Genomic DNA, 17,692 nt, shown 5'->3' with positions numbered 1-17,692 from the left:
TGTTTTCCCAGTAGTGATGTATGGAAGTGAGAGCTGGACCATCAAGAAGGCTGATCGCCAAAGAATGGATGCTTTTGGATTCTGGTGCTAGAAGAGACTCTTGAGAGTCCCATGGACTACAAGAAGATCAAACCTCCCCATTCTGAAGGAAATCAGCCCTGAGTGCTCACTGGAAGGACAGAACCTGAAGCTGAGGCTCCAAGACTTTGGCCACCTCATGAGAAGAGAAGACTCCCTGGAAAAGACCCTGATGTTGGGAAAGATGGAGGGCACAAGGAGAAGGGGACGACGGAGGACGAGATGGTGGGACAGTGTTCTCAAAGCTACCAGCATGAGTTTGACCAAACTGGGGGAGGCAGTGGAAGACAGGAGTGCCTGGCGTGCTCTGCTCCAGGGGGTCGCGAAGAGGCGGACACAACATCCCTGACCATTAGGTCCAGTTGCGGACGACTCTGGGGTTGCGGTGCTCATCTCGCTTTATTGGCCGAGGGAGCCGGCGTACAGCTTCCGGGTCATGTGGCCAGCAGGACTAAGCCGCTTCTGGCGAACCAGAGCAGCGCACAGAAATGCCGTTTACCTTCCCGCCGGAGAGGTACCTATTGATCTACTTGCACTTTGAGGTGCTTTCGAACTGCTAGGTTGGCAGGAGCAGGGACCGAGCAACGGGAGCTCAGTCCGTCATTGCGGGGATTCGAACCACCGACCTTCTGATCGGCAAGTCCTAGGCTCTGTAGTTTAACCCACAGCGCCACCCGCATCCCTTAAACCCACGAAAGCATCTTGCAATTTCCTTTACGCCCGTCCTCGCCCATTGCACACCCCCTGGTAATCGTTTCCTAGATGCACATTCCGGTCGTGCAAAGCTCCTGGGACAAGGCCATCTGCTTCTCTGCCCCCACAACCGCCACCCCCCTCCCCACAATCGGATTCCTTGACTTAAGGTAAATCTCTCCTCTCCCCACCGCCTTTGTCGACACTCCCTTCAGCTGCCAGGCAGCGCAGGTTTTTATTGCCCAGTAAAACCCACATTAAAGGGACACAGGTGGCACTGTGGGTTAGACCACAGAGCCTAGGACTTGCCGATCAGAAGGTCGGCGGTTCGAATCCCCGCAATGACAGGGTGAGCTTCCGTCGCTCGGTCCCTGCTCCTGCCCACCTAGCAGTTTGAAAGCACACCAGTGCAAGTAGATAAATAGGTACTGCTCCGGCGGGAAGGTAAACGGCGTTTCCATGCGCTGCTCTGGTTCGCCAGAAGCGGCTTAGTCCTGCTGGCCACATCACCCGGAAGCTGTACGCCGGCTCCCTCGGCCAGTAAAGCGAGATGAGCGCCCCAACCCCAGAGTCGGCCACCACTGGACCTAATGGTCAGGGGTCCCTTTACCTTTACCTTAAAACCCACATTAGGCAACGTAGCAGCAGGAGTCTCGGCGTATTGGCCTGAACCCGTGACGTCACTAACCATCTCTTTCCCCGACCCCTGCGACTACGGCAAAGCAATTCTTTTCATTCTTTTCCCAAGCAATCTTTGAAAACATTGCAGGTTTTGCTTTTTTACTTGGTGTGGACAGGGGCGATATAAACGATTCGCCTTATTAATTAATTTTAAGGACTCCTGAAGGATGCTGTCTCTGTATCACGGACCCAACCTGCTTGCTCTTTAATTAACGTTGTTCATTATACACCTTTGGGCGCCGGGCAAAAACGTTCCTTTTTAACCAGGCCTTTGGTCGTTCCGATTTACACCCTATGCCCTTTTAGAATGTGGCTTGGGTTACTGCTTTTGGTTTGATTTTATATGTTGTGGTCTTGTTGTGAACCGCCCTGAGTCCTCTGGGTATAGGGCGGTGTATAAGTTGAATTAATAATTAATAATAATAATAATCTCTAAGCTTTTTGTGCACTTCCACCTCTTAGGTAGGAAATTGCCTATTTTACATAGACCTAGTTCCAGGGTCTATGTCATGGGTAGGCAAACTAGGGGCCGGGGGCCGGATCCGGCCCAATCGCCTTCTAAATCTGGCCCGCGGACAGTCTGGGAATCAGTGCGTTTTTACATGAGTAGAATGTGTCCTTTTATTTCAGATGGATGTCTGGGTTATTTGTGGGGCCTGCCTGGTGTTTTTAACATGAGTGGAATTTGCACTTTTATTTCAAATGCATCTCTGGGTTATTTGTGGGACCTGCCTGGTGTTTTCACACGAGTAGAATGTGCCTTTTTATTTCAAATGCATCTCTGGGTTATTTGTGGGGCACAGGAATTCGTTCATATAATTTTTCCTTCAGAATATATTCCGGCCCTCCGCAAGGTCTGAGGGACAGCGGACCGGCCCCCTGCTGAAAAAGTTTGCTGACCCCTGGTCTATGTAAAATATTGTATAAGGGTGTTATCGTGACGTGTAAATGTAAAACTGGAAAAAATGCATAAACGAATTTTTTTTAATTGCCTTTTTTTCGTCGGAGGAGGAGCAGAGAAGGATGCAACAGAAGTATTTTTCTGCAAACCGGCACGCCCCTCACTGTGTGTATGTGTGTGACCTTAGCAAGCACAGAGGAAGATTAACCAAAGCTGGCTTTGCAAATGCATCCATTGCAAAAGATTTGCCGGACAGACAGACAGGCAGGTAGGGAGGGAGAAAGGGGTGTTTTGTCGTCTCACCTCGCTTCTGCATGAAGCTGAAGAGGTCGTCCAGAAATTCCTTCCTTTTCGGGTCTCCATCGAGTTCGTACAACTGCAGGCGACATAAGATGAAGGAGACATGTTATTCGGAGACCGTTTCCAAGGGGGAGATGCGAAAACGCCACCCTAACTCCCAGCCCCGAGACCCAGAAATCTCGTTTTCGCTTTTGGTATTTTTAAGGTTCGCAATCAAGTCTGCAGCAAAGCAATTTAAGTTTACAACCAAGTTCCCAATTACCGTATTTTCCGGCGTATAAGACAAATGGGCGTATAAGACGCCCCTCCAACTTTTCCAGTTAAAATAGAGAGTTTGGGATATACTCGCCGTGTAAGACTACCCCTCTTCCAACGCACACCAAATAAAAATTAAAAAAAAACAGTCTCCAGTCTGTCTCAGAAATCCGCTCCACTTCCCAGTGGCCGGGGGCTTCTGGGGCCAATTTTCAAGTGTATTTCTGCTTCATCTTGATGTCCTCTGATTTAATTTGCGGTCGTTTTATCCTTTAGTGGGGAGTTGCTGCCGGAGCTGCTGCTGTAGCCGGCGTACAAGAAGACCCCCGACTTTTGAGAAGATTTCCCTGGGTTAAAAAGTAGTCTTATACACCAGAAAATACAGTATTCAAAAATTATATACAAATTTTATATACCGAGAAAGAAAATGAAACAAAAGGAACAAAGAACAAACAGAGAGAAAAAAATGTTATTTACTGAGTTGAGTAGGAGACCCAGAAATCTCATTTTCGCTTTTGGTATTTTTTTTTTATTTGTTATTTTTCTCAGTCAATAAAGAAGAGTGTGTTTTATTTCAGACACAAACTTTTACGGCATTCCAAACGTCGTTGCTCTCTCTTTTTTTGAATATTCTTTTTTATTAAGTTTTCATTTTAGATACACCAACAAACAAAAATATCAAGTCTTTTAACATCTATCTTACTTTATGCTCCATAGAGCCATTGACTTCCCTCCTTCCCTTCCGCAGATTTTCTTATTCCAATCTTTCATTCACAGTTTCATTAGTAAAAGACTAAACCATGACATTTAGGATATCGCTTTTGGTATTTTCAAGGTTCGCAATCAGGTTTGCAGCAGAGCAATACGTTTACAACCAAGTTCCCAATTAATTTTTTTTTTTACAATGAACCGAAAAAACTTGACTGCAGGTGACAGTTATCGCTGCAATTCCAAAAAACCAGGAAAAATAGCCATTTCTCCATAAATTCAGTTTGAGTTGCTCGGATTCTCCTACTGACGATAAATTTCATCATGGTCCACATCTTTCTTTCTTTTTGGTAAAGGTTTTTTTTATTTTCATTCGATAATGTCTATAAACCCAGAGAGAACCGCTAGTTCCAACAGGTGAAAAGCAAAACGTGGAAAGCAAGGTTGGCGGTTTGAATCCCCGCAATGACGGGGTGAGCTCCTGTTGCTCGGTCCCTGCTCCTGCCAACCTAGCAGTTCGAAAGCACGTCAAAGTCCAAGTAGATAAATAGGTACCGCTCCGGCGGAAAGGTAAACGGCGTTTCCGTGCGCTGCTCTGGTTCGCCAGAAGCGGCTTAGTCCTGCTGGCCACATGACCCGGAAGCTGTATGCCGGCTCCCTCGGCCAATAAAGCGAGATGAGCGCCGCAACCCCAGAGTCGGCCACCACTGGACCTAACGGTCAGGGGTCCCTTTACCTTTAGAGCAAGCAAGGAAAATGAATTACCCGCTCGGAAAACTCAGAGCACGGTCAGAAAAGCACCCTCGACCCCAAAGACTGGTCTCTTCGTGGGAACGAGGGGAGCCGGTGAATTGCTAATTTCCCGAGGTTCCCCAGGAAAGAGACTCTTCAGGTTTGTTTCAGCCTTGATGGTTTGGCAGGAAGATGTGTTCTTGAAAGGCAGAGGCGCCCGGCTTGAGGCAAAAGGGAGTTGGGGACCCGGGGACGGCTGGAGACTTTTGTTTTCGAAAACCGAACCAAGCCCAGCCCTGCAGCTAATGAGAGGCTCCGCGGGCAAAGAAAACTGCAGGGTCAGCAACTCTGCAAAAAAGCACACAACGTCCAGAGCCCCATGTCGTCCCGCTGCGGGCGACAGAGAGGTGTGCCGTGTAGAGGAGCAGTCAAAAAGCACGGGCGAATTAGCAAGCTGTTGCTCAATTTCCCATGCTTTGAACCTAAGAACAGCCCTGCGGCTGTTGATCAGGAGCCACCTGACGCAGGATCTGTCCTCACCGTTGACCACTAGATCCCCCAGAGTGAATCTATACAGTGGTACCTTGGGTTACATACGCTTCAGGTTAGAGACTCCGCTAACCCAGAAATAGTGCTTCAGGTTAGGAACTTTGCTTCAGGATGAGAACAGAAATTGTGCTCCGGCGGCGAGGCAGCAGCAGGAGGCCCCATTAGCTAAAGTGGTGCTTCAGGTTAAGAACAGTTTGAGGTTAAGTACGGACCTCCGGAACGAATTACAGTGGTGCCTAGCAAGACGAAATTAATTCGTTCCGCGAGGCTCTTCGTATAGCGGTTTTTTCGTCTTGCGAAGCAAGCCCATTGACATCTTAGCGGATTAGCGCTATTAGTGGTTTAGCGGCTTTTAGCCATCAGCTGTTAAGCGGCTTATCAGCGAATCAGCTGATAAGCGGCTTAGCGGCTTAGGAAAAGGGGGGGAAAGGGGGAAAAAACCCGAAGGAACTCGCAAGACTTTTTCGTCTTGCGAAGCAAGCCCATAGGGAAATTCGTTTTGCGAAGCGCCTCCAAAACGGAAAACCCTTTCGTCTAGCGGGTTTTCCGTCTTGTGAGGCGTTCGTCTTGCGGGGCACCACTGTAAGTACTTAAGCAAAGTTCTTAACCTGAAGCACTATTTCAGGGTTAGCGGAATCTGTAACCTGAAGCGTATGTAACCCGAGGTACCACTGTACATTGAAACTCGGGTTACAGATGCTTCAGGTTGTTTCTTCGGGTTGCAGACCGCCGAAACCCGGAAGTGCCGGGTTATTTCTGGGTTTCAGTGGTCGTGCATGCGCAGAAGCGCTGAATCGCAACCCGTGCATGCGCAGACGCGCTGCTGCAGGTTGCAGACGTGCCTCCCGCATGGATCACGTTTTCCCCAGCCGCTCTGAGCAGCTCCCAACAGAATATTAATAAAATTAATAATAATAATAATAAAGCAATAAAACATCAAAAGGTTTAAGGTCTCCGCCTCGCTCGCTTTTAAACTGTGCCAGACTCAACCAGCCCGCCTACAACTGTTGAAAGCATGTACGGTAAATGAAATTGCGCACAACGCAACCGTGCTGAACACACGTGCAGGAGGAGACGATATGTGAACCCGTCCGACGCAGGGAGATTCTGGCTCCCCGCTGACCGAATCGCGACAACCTCCGGCGTGTGACGGCAACGCGCCTGTCTCCCTTGGCAAGCTGCCTCTCCCCTCCCCGGGCTCCCCGGCGGGCGGAAACTGGGTGCCCCTGCTCCCAGCTATTAATAGGCAGCTGTCAACAGGAATGTCTCTCTCTGGCAGCAGTTGCTAACCTCCTGGCCGGTCCTCCCTGAAACCTGTACGTGTCACGTCAGTCAGAAGCCGAGATGCCCCGCGCGGAGTTTCCAAGCCCCCGGGGTCTCGCTTCTATTTATTCCCCCTGCCCTGCCCGAGTTGGCTACATGCAGCTACGGTGCAGGAACACATTCGAACGGCGGCCAAAGAGCATAGCTGTCAACCGTCCCTTATTTGGCGGGAAACTCCCTTATCCCAGCGCTGTGTCCCGCTGCTGTCCCTTATTGATGATGTCCCTTAAATTTCCCGGGTTTCATGCTCGCCCGTCTCGGGAGAGAAGCAGAGAAACAGCAACAACATCGCTTTTGGGAAAGAGGCTCAATGCTGCCTGCAGCGAAACGCTGCAACCACCGGACTTGAGGACACGGCGGATCGGGAGGGAGGGGTGGCAAAAAGAAGATAACAGAAATTGAGGAACCGAAAGCAACTACTTGCAGGCCAGGCGAACCCGTTAAATGAGTCGCCACAGAAACAAGCAGGTGCGCTGGGGCTGCACCAGTCATTAAAAATAAAACCACACGGCCAGGCTGCGTTTCGTACATGCAAAGAGATTCTGCTTCTCTTCCTTTCAAGGGGAGGGGGAACGGGACTTCTAAAAGGGGAAGCTGAGAAGGTTTCCTTTCTGTGAATGCGGCCGTTTGCAACCCAGAGGGGCTTGACTACTACAATGGGGGGGGGGGGTTGGCGTGGGGCTGGCCCTAGGAGACTGTTCGAAAAGCTGTCTCCGTTACGGCAGCCGTCATGCGTGTGGGGGGGGGGGAGAATATCTCCGTTTTGAAGAGGCATCCCCTCTTAAGGGCGGCAAAGGATGTCGTGGGGACCCCAGTTCCCATCCATTCCCCATCCCACCAGCTCAGGAACGATGGGATATGTAGTCAAGTAATATCCAAAGATAAGTAAAGTAAAGGTAAAGGGACCCCTGACCATTAGGTCCAGTCGTGGCCGAGGGAGCCGGCGCTCATCTTGCTTTACTGGCCAGGGGAGCCGGCGTACAGCTTCTGGGTCATGTGGCCAGCAGGACTGAGCCGCTTCTGGCGAACCAGAGCAGCACACGGAAATGCCGTTTACCTTCCCGCCGGAGCGGTACCTATTTATCTACTTGCACTTTGACTTGCATTCGAACTGCTAGGTGGGCAGGAGAAGGGACCGAGCAATGGGAGCTCACCCTGTCGCGGGGATTTGAACCGCCGACCTTCTGATCGGCAAGTCCTAGGCTCTGTGGTTTAACCCACAGCGCCACCCGTGTCCCAAGCGATCAAGCTAAGGGTGGCCAAATTTTGTGCGACTGCCATAAAACTTAGGGAACAAGCTGTACGACCAAAATGATTAAGGTTTTAAATGACAATTTTAGGTTATATTTTAATATATATTTTTATCTGCCGCTATGTCTGTATTGTCTCTGTTATACTCAATTGCAATTCCATGTGTTTTATGCTTTTCCTGATATTGCAAGCAAGCCGGAACTGGTCTGTGGCCGTAAGAATAAAATTCCATTACAATCGCACCTACATTCTTGAGCGGTGAGCCAAGAACTGCAATCAGCTCCCCCCAATCCGGAGTTCGAGAGAAATGGATATCTTGCTCGGCTGTAAACGGGAACGGCCGGACGGCTTCAGCCTTCCCAGAAATGTGAGGAATGTCGAAGGAATTCGTTAAATATATATGTGTGTGCCTGGAGACTCTCCCACCAAATCCAGCTTCGCCCTCCTCTAAAAAGAACCCCCTCCCCAGCTGTTGGAAGCAAAAAGTTAGGCTGCGTGGTCCGCAGGAACCAGAAGTGAAACCTACAGCTGCCAAGGCAGTGTACCTTGTGAGTGCCTGGAGGCAGTTGGAGGATGGATGGCGGCAAACAGGTTGAGGTTGAATCCTGACAAGACAGAAGGACTGTTTCTGGGGGACAGGGGGCGGGTGGGTGTGGGGGATTCCCTGGTCTTGAATGGGGTAACTGTGCCCCCGAAGGACCAGGTGCGCAGCCTGGGAGTCATTTTGGACTCACAGCTGTCCATGGAGGCGCAGGTCAAATCCGTGTCCAGGGCAGCTCCATCTGGTATGCAGGATGAGACCCTGGCCCTGCCCGCAGACTGTCTTGCCAGAGTGGTGCATGCTCTGGTTATCTCCCGCTTGGACTACTGCCATGCGCTCTCCATGGGGCTACCTTTGAAGGTGACCTCCATTGGCTCCCAGTACGTTTCTGTGTTTTTTTTTTATAAAGATATTTATTAAAGTTTTCAAATTTTTATACAAACAAAAAACAAACAAAAAGATTAAAAAAAACATATAGTTCATAAAGTATACTTTTCAATAACAAATTTCTCTGACCTCCTCATACCTCCCCTTCTTGTATTCCATTTCAGATTATTTGTTCAGCAAATCCTTAACTTAAAGCATTACAGCTTATAATATCACCTTATTTTCTATCCAACCCCTTTTTTTTCCATCCGTGTTCCTTTATATCATTACAGCTAGAAACCGCTCAATTTCAATCCAACATCATTCAGCATTCCTTAATTTTACAAAATTTCTGTAAATAGTCCTTAAATTTTTTCCAGTCTTCTTCTGCCAACTCTTCTCCCTGGTCACGGATTCTGCTCGTCATTTCTGCCAATCCCATACAGTCAATCAGTTTCATCTGCCATTCTTCCAGAGTGGGTAGATCTTGCGTCAGCTCCCAGTACGTTTCTGAGCACAATTCAAAGTGTTGGTGCTGACCTTTAAAGCCCTAAACGGCCCAGTATACCTGAAGGAGCGTCTCCATCGTTCTACCCGGACACTGAGGTTCAGCTCTGAGGGCCTTCTGGTGGTTCCCTCACTGCGAGAAGCCAAGTTACAGGGAACCAGGCAGAGGGCCTTCTCGGTAGTGGCGCCCTCCCTGTGGAACGCCCTCCCACCAGATGTCAAAGAGAACAACAACTACCAGACTTTTAGACGACATCTGAAGGCAGCCCTGTTTAGGGAAGCTTTTAATGTTTGATGTATTGCAGTGTTTTAATATTTTTTTTTGGGAAGCCGCCCAGAATGGCTGGGGAAGCCCAGCCAGATGGGCGGGATATAAATAAATTATTATTATTATTATTATTATTATTATTATTATTATTATTATTATTATTATTATTGCTAGATGCCTGCGGATCAGGTCACATCCTGGAACAATTGCTTTCCAGAAGCAACCGGCTACAAAAGAGCATGCAGCGGAGCGCAGAATCACAGGAAGCAGAGTCAGACCATTGGTGTACATTGGTTCTCAGACTCGATCCATTCCGGAAGTCCTCTCCGAAACCAAAGCGTTCTAAAACCAAGGCACACTTTCCCATAGAAAGTAAGGCAGAACGGATCGATCCGGACTTTGAAAAACAGCCATTGAACGTGGATTTTGCTATCTAACGAGACCATGGATCCATAAAATGAAAGCAATAATCAACGTACAGTGGTACCTCAGGTTACATGCGCTTCAGGTTACATACACTTCAGGTTACAGACTCCGCTAACCCAGAAATAGTGCTTCAGGTTAAGAACTTTGCTTCAGGATGAGAACAGAAATCGCGCGGCGGCAGCAGGAGGCCCCATTAGCTAAAGTGGTGCTTCAGGTTAAGAACAGTTTCAGGTTAAGAATGGACCTCCGGAACGAATTAAGTACTTGACCCGAGGTACCACTGTACAATGGTACGTCTGGATGCGAACGGGATTCGTTCCGGAGCCCCGTTCGCATCCTGAAGCAAACGTAAGATGCAACTGCGCATCTGCGTTTCGCCGCTTCCGCGCCTGACGTCATTTTGAGCCTCTGCGCATGTGCATGTGGCGAAACCTGGAAGTAACGCGCTCCGTTACTTCCGGGTCGCCGTGGAGCGCAAGCCGAAAATATTTAAGCGGAAGTGTATTCATCCCGAGGTACGACTGTACTGCAGTCACACAATCAATCAATCAGTCGATAGGTGAACTGGGTTCCACACAGTCACAAAAACGAAACAGAAATGACCGCAGAAACAAAAGCACAAAATAAATAGCAAAAACAGACAGACCTCAGCACAACGCTCAAATCAGAAGCGTGGCACTCAAAACGGAGCACGTTCAGCTTCTGAAAAAAGTTCGCAAACCGGAACACTTCCTTCCGGTTTTGCAGTGTTTGGTTTCCAAGTTGTTTGAGTACCAAGGCATTTGAGAACCAAGGGACCGCTGTATCCGACTTTTACAAGACATCTGAAGGCAGCCCTGTTTAGGGAAGCTTTTTAATGTTTAATGTTTTAGCCTGTTTTTAATACAGCGGTACCTCGGGTTAAGTACTTAATTCGTTCCGGAGGTCTGTACTTAACCTGAAACTGTTCTTAACCTGAAGCACCACTTTAGCTAATGGGGCCTCCTGCTGCCGCCGCGCCGCCGGAGCACGATTTCTGTTCTCATCCTGAAGCAAAGTTCTTAACCTGAGGTACTATTTCTGGGTTAGCGGAGTCTGTAACCTGAAGCGTATGTAACCTGAGGTACCACTGTACAGTGGTACCTCGGTTTTCGAGTGTCTCAGGAGCTGAACGTTTCGGTTTTCAAACACTCAAAACCCAGAAGCAATTGCTGGAGCCTGTAACCTGAAGCATATGTAACCTGAAGCGTATGTAACCCGAGGTACCACTGTTTTCTGTTGGGAGCCGCCCTGAGTGGCCGGGGAGGCCTGGCCAGATGGGTGGGGTATAATTAAGAAATTATTATTATTAGTTTGTGCAGGGGGAAAACCGGAGGGAGTTGTGGGACTGGCCTCGTCCGCCTCCTCTCCAACTGACCCTCCGCCCGACGCTGAAGGGGTAACGTAAGCCGGACCGTATCCATGACAGCAAGTGGGCACAGCTGCCGAAATGTCACACGAGGCTGGGAATCCTTGCGGATTCCACTCCTGATATCAGTCTCCCCCTCCAGAGGGACAAAAAAAACCCCACAACAGGCAGCTTCCGGAAGGAGGAGGAACAATTAAAAAAATAAAATAAAACGAGCCCCGAACGTGTCAACCCAGGAAGAGCGGCAGAATTGGAAGATGGAAGGGTCCCTCCGAAGATCATCCAATCCAACCCTCTTCTAGTAATAAAAATAATTTATTATTTGTACCCCGCCCATCTGGCCGGGTTTCCCCAGCCACTCTGGGCGGCTTCCGCAAAGACCAAAAATACACTAAGATGTCACACATTAAAAACTTCCCTGAACAGGCCTGCCTTCAGATGTCTTCTGAATGTCGGGTAGTTATTTATCTCTTTGACATCTCATGGGAGGGCGTTCCACAGGGCGGGCGCCACCACCGAGAAGGCCCTCTTCCTGGTTCCCTGTAACCTCACTTCTCGCAATGAGGGAACCGCCAGAAGGCCCTCGAAGCTGGACCTCAGTGTCCGGGCTGAACGATGGAGGTGGAGACGCTCCTTCAGGTATACTGGACCGAGGCCATTTAGGGCTTTAAAGGTCAGCCCCAACACTTTGAATTGTGCTCGGAAACGTCCTGGGAGCCAATGTAGGTCTTTCAAGACTGGTGTTATATGGTCTCAGTGGCCGCTCCTAGTCCCCAGTCTAGCTGCCGCATTCTGGATTAGTTGTAGTTTCCGGGTCACCTTCAAAGGCAGCCCCACGTAGAGTGCATTGCAGTAGTCCAAGCGGGAGATAACCAGAGCATGCACCACTCTGGCCAGACAGTCTGTGGGCAGGGAGGGTCTCATCCTGCGTACCAGATGGAGCTGCCCTGGACACAGAACTGACCTGCGCCTCCATGGACAGCTGTGAGTCCAAAGTGACTCCCAGGCTGCACACCTGGTCCTTCGGGGTCACAGTTGCCCCATTCAGGACCAGGGAGTCCTCCACACCTGGCTGCCCCATCTAGGCAGGAATACGCAGTTGTTTTTATGCACAGGAATCGAAACCCGCGGCGGAGCAGGATTAAACCGCAAAGAAGTTCACAGGACACACACGCGCCTGTCTCAGTTTGTTAAGGTTCGGGGGCCGGCCATGCGAGGGAGACGAGGCAAAAGAAAGAAAGAGAGAGAGAGGTATAAGGAAGCAAAAAGAGGTACTGACGACTGAAGAATGGAGGATGAAGTTAATGGACTATGCAGAATTAGCTAAACTAACAGGAAGGATTCGAAACCGGCGAGACCAGAAATTCATGGAAGACTGGGGTCAATTTATGGACTATTTGAAAAGTAATTGTGAAGAACAGACGATGTTTGTAGGTTTGCAAGAAGCTTTGTGAGGAGTATTGTAAAAATGGACAAGGGGGAAGATGATTTCTTAAGAGATATAAAGGCAATATAAAGTTAAGAAATGCATAAGAAGTGGTTAAAGCGGTGGATCATCAGAAGTGCTGACGGAAGTCTAAAAAGATTGTACAAGTGATAAGTTTTGTGGTACATTTTATAATTTATATGTTAAAATTAATAAAAAATATTATAAAAAAGAAAGACCTAACCAACTTGGGGGATTGTTCGAACTCGGAGCTCCGGCAACCGTAGCCCAGCGCTCGAGCCGGTTTCCCGGTCAGACCGGCCGCATGGGAACTTCGGAAAAAAAGACCCCATAGCTGTAACTGAAATGTCCCTGAACATGTGCAGACTGCCCCTCGGGGGCTGTTTCAGAGCCTATGATCTATGGGCTAGTATTAAAATGAGGCTGCATTTTAAATTGTACTTTAACCCGTATTTTAAATTGGTTTTTTTCTTCTTCTTCTCCCCCCTATTATGTTTTTATTGTAATTTTACTGGTGTTAGCCAGTCCTCTTATAGCTCTGTTTAGATGATTAATAATAATAATAATAATAATAATAATAATAATAATAATAATTTATTTACCGTATTTTTCGCTCTATAAGACGCACCAGACCACGAGACGCACCTAGTTTTTGGAGGAGGAAAACAAGAAAAAAAATATTCTGAATCCCAGAAGCCAGAACAGCAAGAGGGATCGCTGCGCAGCGAAAGCAGCAATCCCTCTTGCTGTTCTGGCTTCTGGGATAGCTGCGCAGCCTGCATTCGCTCCATAAGACGCACACACATTTCCCCTTACTTTTTAGAAGGGAAAAAGGGAGTCTTATAGAACAAAAAATACGGTATATCCTGCCCTCCCCCAGCCGAAGCCAGGCTCAGGGCGGCTAACAACAATAAAATAATACAACATTCTAAAGACATTCTAGAGTAGGTTATGTCTTGATAACGTAAACGTTTTCAGTTTTTTGTATCAATCCAGTACATTTCCTTTTAATCGTTGAATGGTTCTGTGTGCATTGCGGCAGCCTTTGGCTACATGCAATAAAATTGACTGATAGATAAACTGAGGATCTTCACCATTTTATAACATGCAGATAAAAATATACGTTGAGAATCCAGACATAGGAACTGAGGGAAGCCAGGGGGTGGGTATCTGTTTAGGACAGGGGTCTTCGTGACCCCCTGGACCAGAGCACGCCAGGCCCTCCTGTCTTCCACTGCCTCCCACAGTTTGGTCAAACTCATACTGGTAGCTTTGAGAACACTGTCCCACCATCTCGTCCTCCGTCGTCCCCTTCTCCTTGTGCCCTCCATCTTTCCCAACATCAGGGTCTTTTCCAGGGAGTCTTCTCTTCTCCTGAGGTGGCCAAAGTCTTGGAGCCTCAGCTTCAGGATCTGTCCTTCCAGTGAGCTCTCAGGGCTGCTTTCCTTCCAAATGGAGAGGTTTGATCTTCTTGCAGTCCATGGGACTCTCCAGAGTCTCCTCCAGCACCAGAATTCAAAAGCATCCATTCTTCGGCCATCAGCCTTCTTTATTGTCCAGCTCTCACTTCCATACATCACTCCTGGGAAAACCATGGCTTTAACTATACCAGGGGTCTGCAACCTTTAAGACAAAAAGAGCCACTTGGACCCGTTTCTGAAGAAAAAAAAACTGGGAGCCGCAAATAACTTTTTTGTCACTTTTTTATTTCTTTGTTTGACCCCTCAGAATTACTCCTCCTCATAGAAATAAACATTAAATTAACAAGTTACCTTTGTGTGTGTGTGTGTGTGTGTGTGTGTGTTCTTCACTCCCCTTCAAAACAGTGACCAGCGTACATGCCCCCTTTCAATGCAGTGACCAGCGTACATGCCCCTTACAATGTAGCGGGTGGGCGGGCGGGAAGGTGACGTCGGGACGGTGCGTGACTAACGCACGCACCGCCCCCATGCGACGTCACAGCCAGTACAGCGCCCGCCACAGTGGGGAGTGTCGGGGTGCACAATGCGCCTCCTCCCCTCGCTAGTATGCGCCCCGGAGCCGCGGCAAAGTTGTAAAAGAGCCACATGCGGCTCCGGAGCCGCGGGTTGCCGACCCCTGGTTTAGGAGAGGGGTGGGGAAAAATGCGGGAGGGAAACAATTCGGGATGGTGCATCTTCATTAAAATTGCTATGTTGAAATTCCTAATAATTTTTATTTATTTATTTTATTATTCTTTATAATTATTTCATCTTAACTATTATTCCTAATAATTTTTTATTTTTATTTTATTTTATTATTCTTTATAATTATTTTATCTTCATTATGATTCCTAATAATTTTTTCTTTTTATTTTATTTTATTATTCTTTATAATTATTTCATCTTAACTATTATTCCTAATAATTTTTTATTTTTATTTTTATTTTATTTTATTATTATTTATAATTATTTTATCTTAATTATTATTCCTAATAATTTTTTTTAATTTTATTTTATTATTATTTATAATTATTTCATCTTAATTATTATTCCTAATAATTGTTTATTTTCATTTTATTATATTATTTATACTTATTTTATCTTAATCTTTATTCCTAATAATTTTTTATTTTAAAAAGACCCTCAAAAAAATAAATAAATGGCCCGATTCCGCGTTGTTAAGGCATCTTTTGCGAGTGGCGAGTCTGCTTGCAAAAGTTGGACGGAAAGCAGATCTCACACGTCTAAGAGTCCATTTCCAGACAGCTGCTGGCTGCGAGGGGCAGATTATCTGCCCTGCCGGTTAATGCAGAGAAAGCCCTAATCAATATTTTAGAAGAAAGTAAATTGACCCTCCTGCGGTCATTACGGGAGGGACGCAATCCATCTCTCGCACAGCCTGCATCCGCCGAAATCCACTGGGTTCCTTTTTTTCTTCCTCTTCAACCCCGACCCCAATCCCTGGACACGCTTACATAAGAGGAGGGAATAGACCCAGAATATCTACATTTATGGGGACGCGGGTGGCACTGTGGGTTAAACCCCAGAGCCTAGGGCTTGCCGATCGGAAGGTCAGCGGTTCGAATCCCTGCGATGACGGGGTGAGCTCCCGTTGCTCGGTCCCTGCTCCTGCCAACCTAGCAGTTCGAAAGCACGTCAAGTGCAAGTAGATAGTGTGCAAGTAGATAAATAGGTACCGCTCCAGCGGGAAGGTAAACGGCGTTTCCGTGCGCTGCTCTGGTTCGCCAGAAGCGGCTTCGTCCTGCTGGCCACATGACCCGGAAGCTGTACGCCGGCTCCCTCGGCCAGTAAAGCGAGATGAGCGCCACAACCGCAGAGTCGGCCACGAATGAACCTAACGGTCAGGGGTCCCTTTTTATATACGGTACGATCGCATCCAGGGTCAGATTTAGCTTTGATGAGGCCCTAAGCTACTGAAGGTAATGGGGCCCTTTCTATGTCCAGCTGTCCTTTGTCAACAACAAATTGCTGCTGTTCTTTTGTGTTGAATATATGCTATATGGTCATTTATGGACCTAATAGGTATCTCAGGCCATTTGCACATTCAGAATGTAGGCACCCTATATATGGAAATGAGCAAACCAGTGATGTTTCAGAGTAGGCATAGGCGAACTCTGGCTATAAGAGGACTGGGTCCCTTTACCTTTATCTACTTTTATATACACACACACACACACACACACACACATATACAGGTGAAGCTCGAAAAATTATAATATCGTGGAAATGTTCATTTATTTCAGTAATTCAACTTCAAAGGCGAAACTAATAGATGAGATAGACTCACGACATGCAAAGAGAGATATGTCAATCTTTTATTTGTTATCATTGTGATGGTCATGGCGTACAGCTGATGAAAACCCCAAATGATCATCACAATGATAAGAAATAAAGGATTGACATACAGTGGTACCTCAGGTTAAGTACTTAATTCGTTCCAGAGGTTCGTTCTCAACCTGAAACTGTTCTTAACCTGAAGCACCACTTGAGCTAATGGGGCCTCCTGCTGCTGCCGCGCCGCCGGAGCACGATTTCTGTTCTTATCCTGAAGCAAAGTTCTTAACCTGAAGCACTATTTCTGGCTTAGTAGAGTGTGTAACCTGAAGCGTATGTAACCCGAGGTACCACTGTATCTCTCTTGGCATGTCATGAGTCTATCTCATATATTAGTTTCACCTTCTAAGTTGCATTACTGAAAGAAATATGCAGATGATCTCTTGCACAGCTCACCTGAGCTTGGATTGGTGGAAACCCAGCTGTGGGTTTTTTGTTCCTGCGGGGCGAGACTCAGTCTCCCTATCCGTGAAATGGGCTGTGTTTGCTAAACGTAAGAGACCTCGGCACCAGTTTGGGCCAGGAGAAAAACGCCTGCGTTAAACCCAACGCAGAAACATTCAGAGAAAGTTACAGAGCGCACTGGTCACCGCGAAACAGAGTGATGCAACCTTCCAAGCCTAAACAGAACGCCGCATTTGGCCCAGGTCCTTCACAACTTCCCTGGGAATCAATCCCAAAACTCGGGCGGGCGAGGAAAAAGCTTTTATTGGTCAGTTGTGCCGTGGCTTAAATTGCCCCACCATTAAGAGGGAAAATAAAATATTTTGGTGTTTTTTTTAAAGAGGTCACTGTCAGCAGAAGGACTGCAAAGGTTTGTTGTTCCCGGGGAGGCCATAAAGAGTCTAGACGCTCCCATAAAACAGACAAAAACTAGAAAGGCGAGGAGGCCGAGTGGGCGGAGGAGAAAGGAAGACAGGAACTGTTGTCGGCTCGGAAAATAAAAAAATAGGACGCAAGTAAGAGGGAGGTCAGGAACTGGGATGAGATGAAAAGGGATCAAGGCATCAAAAAGGTTTGCAGCTGGCGAGAAAATTAGGAGAGGCTCTGACAAGACACGTTCGGGTTTGGATTGTCTCTGGAGGGACAAAGGGAGCTGTGGCTCATCGGAAGTTGAAAAACTACAGTTCCCATTGTCCTTCGCCACTGTCTGCAAGCTGGCCGGCTGGGGCTACTGGGAGATCTGGTGGGGCCCCAGTTCCCCCAGTATCCCTGCTCGAAGAGAAGGCGTTATTGAGAGGGTTCTGCCCCACCTTGGTCGCAACCCGGGCCTGGAGTCCTGTGGGTTCAGGGCGCCCCATTTTAAGGAGGGTGCCGGCAAGGTGGAAGGAGGGCAGTCTGGGAACCGATGAGGAATGGTCGAAGGAGCTGGGAAGGAGGAAACGGAGGCACGGCGGCCAACTTCCAATATCTGACGGGCTCTCCCATGGAAGATGGAATCACAGATTTGCCAGAGGTGCCACG

General features: G+C 47.8%; 1 protein-coding gene across 1 annotated transcript in view; it reads right to left on the bottom strand.

Annotated features, from left to right (window-relative positions):
- The window catches only part of ARID3A (AT-rich interaction domain 3A), a 44,180-nt gene that overhangs the window by 12,792 nt on the left and 13,696 nt on the right, over window positions 1-17,692 (bottom strand). The window contains exon 3 of the mRNA XM_053372312.1: window positions 2,657-2,729. Coding sequence (XP_053228287.1) covers window positions 2,657-2,729 — 73 coding nt within the window. The remainder of the gene's footprint in view (window positions 1-2,656; window positions 2,730-17,692) is intronic.

Source organism: Podarcis raffonei, chromosome 18 (genome assembly GCF_027172205.1).
Source record: "Podarcis raffonei isolate rPodRaf1 chromosome 18, rPodRaf1.pri, whole genome shotgun sequence".
In the NCBI taxonomy this organism is placed as follows: domain Eukaryota; kingdom Metazoa; phylum Chordata; class Lepidosauria; order Squamata; family Lacertidae; genus Podarcis; species Podarcis raffonei.
The sequence above is the reverse complement of the archived record's forward strand: the minus strand, read 5'-3'. Positions and strand labels throughout refer to the sequence as shown.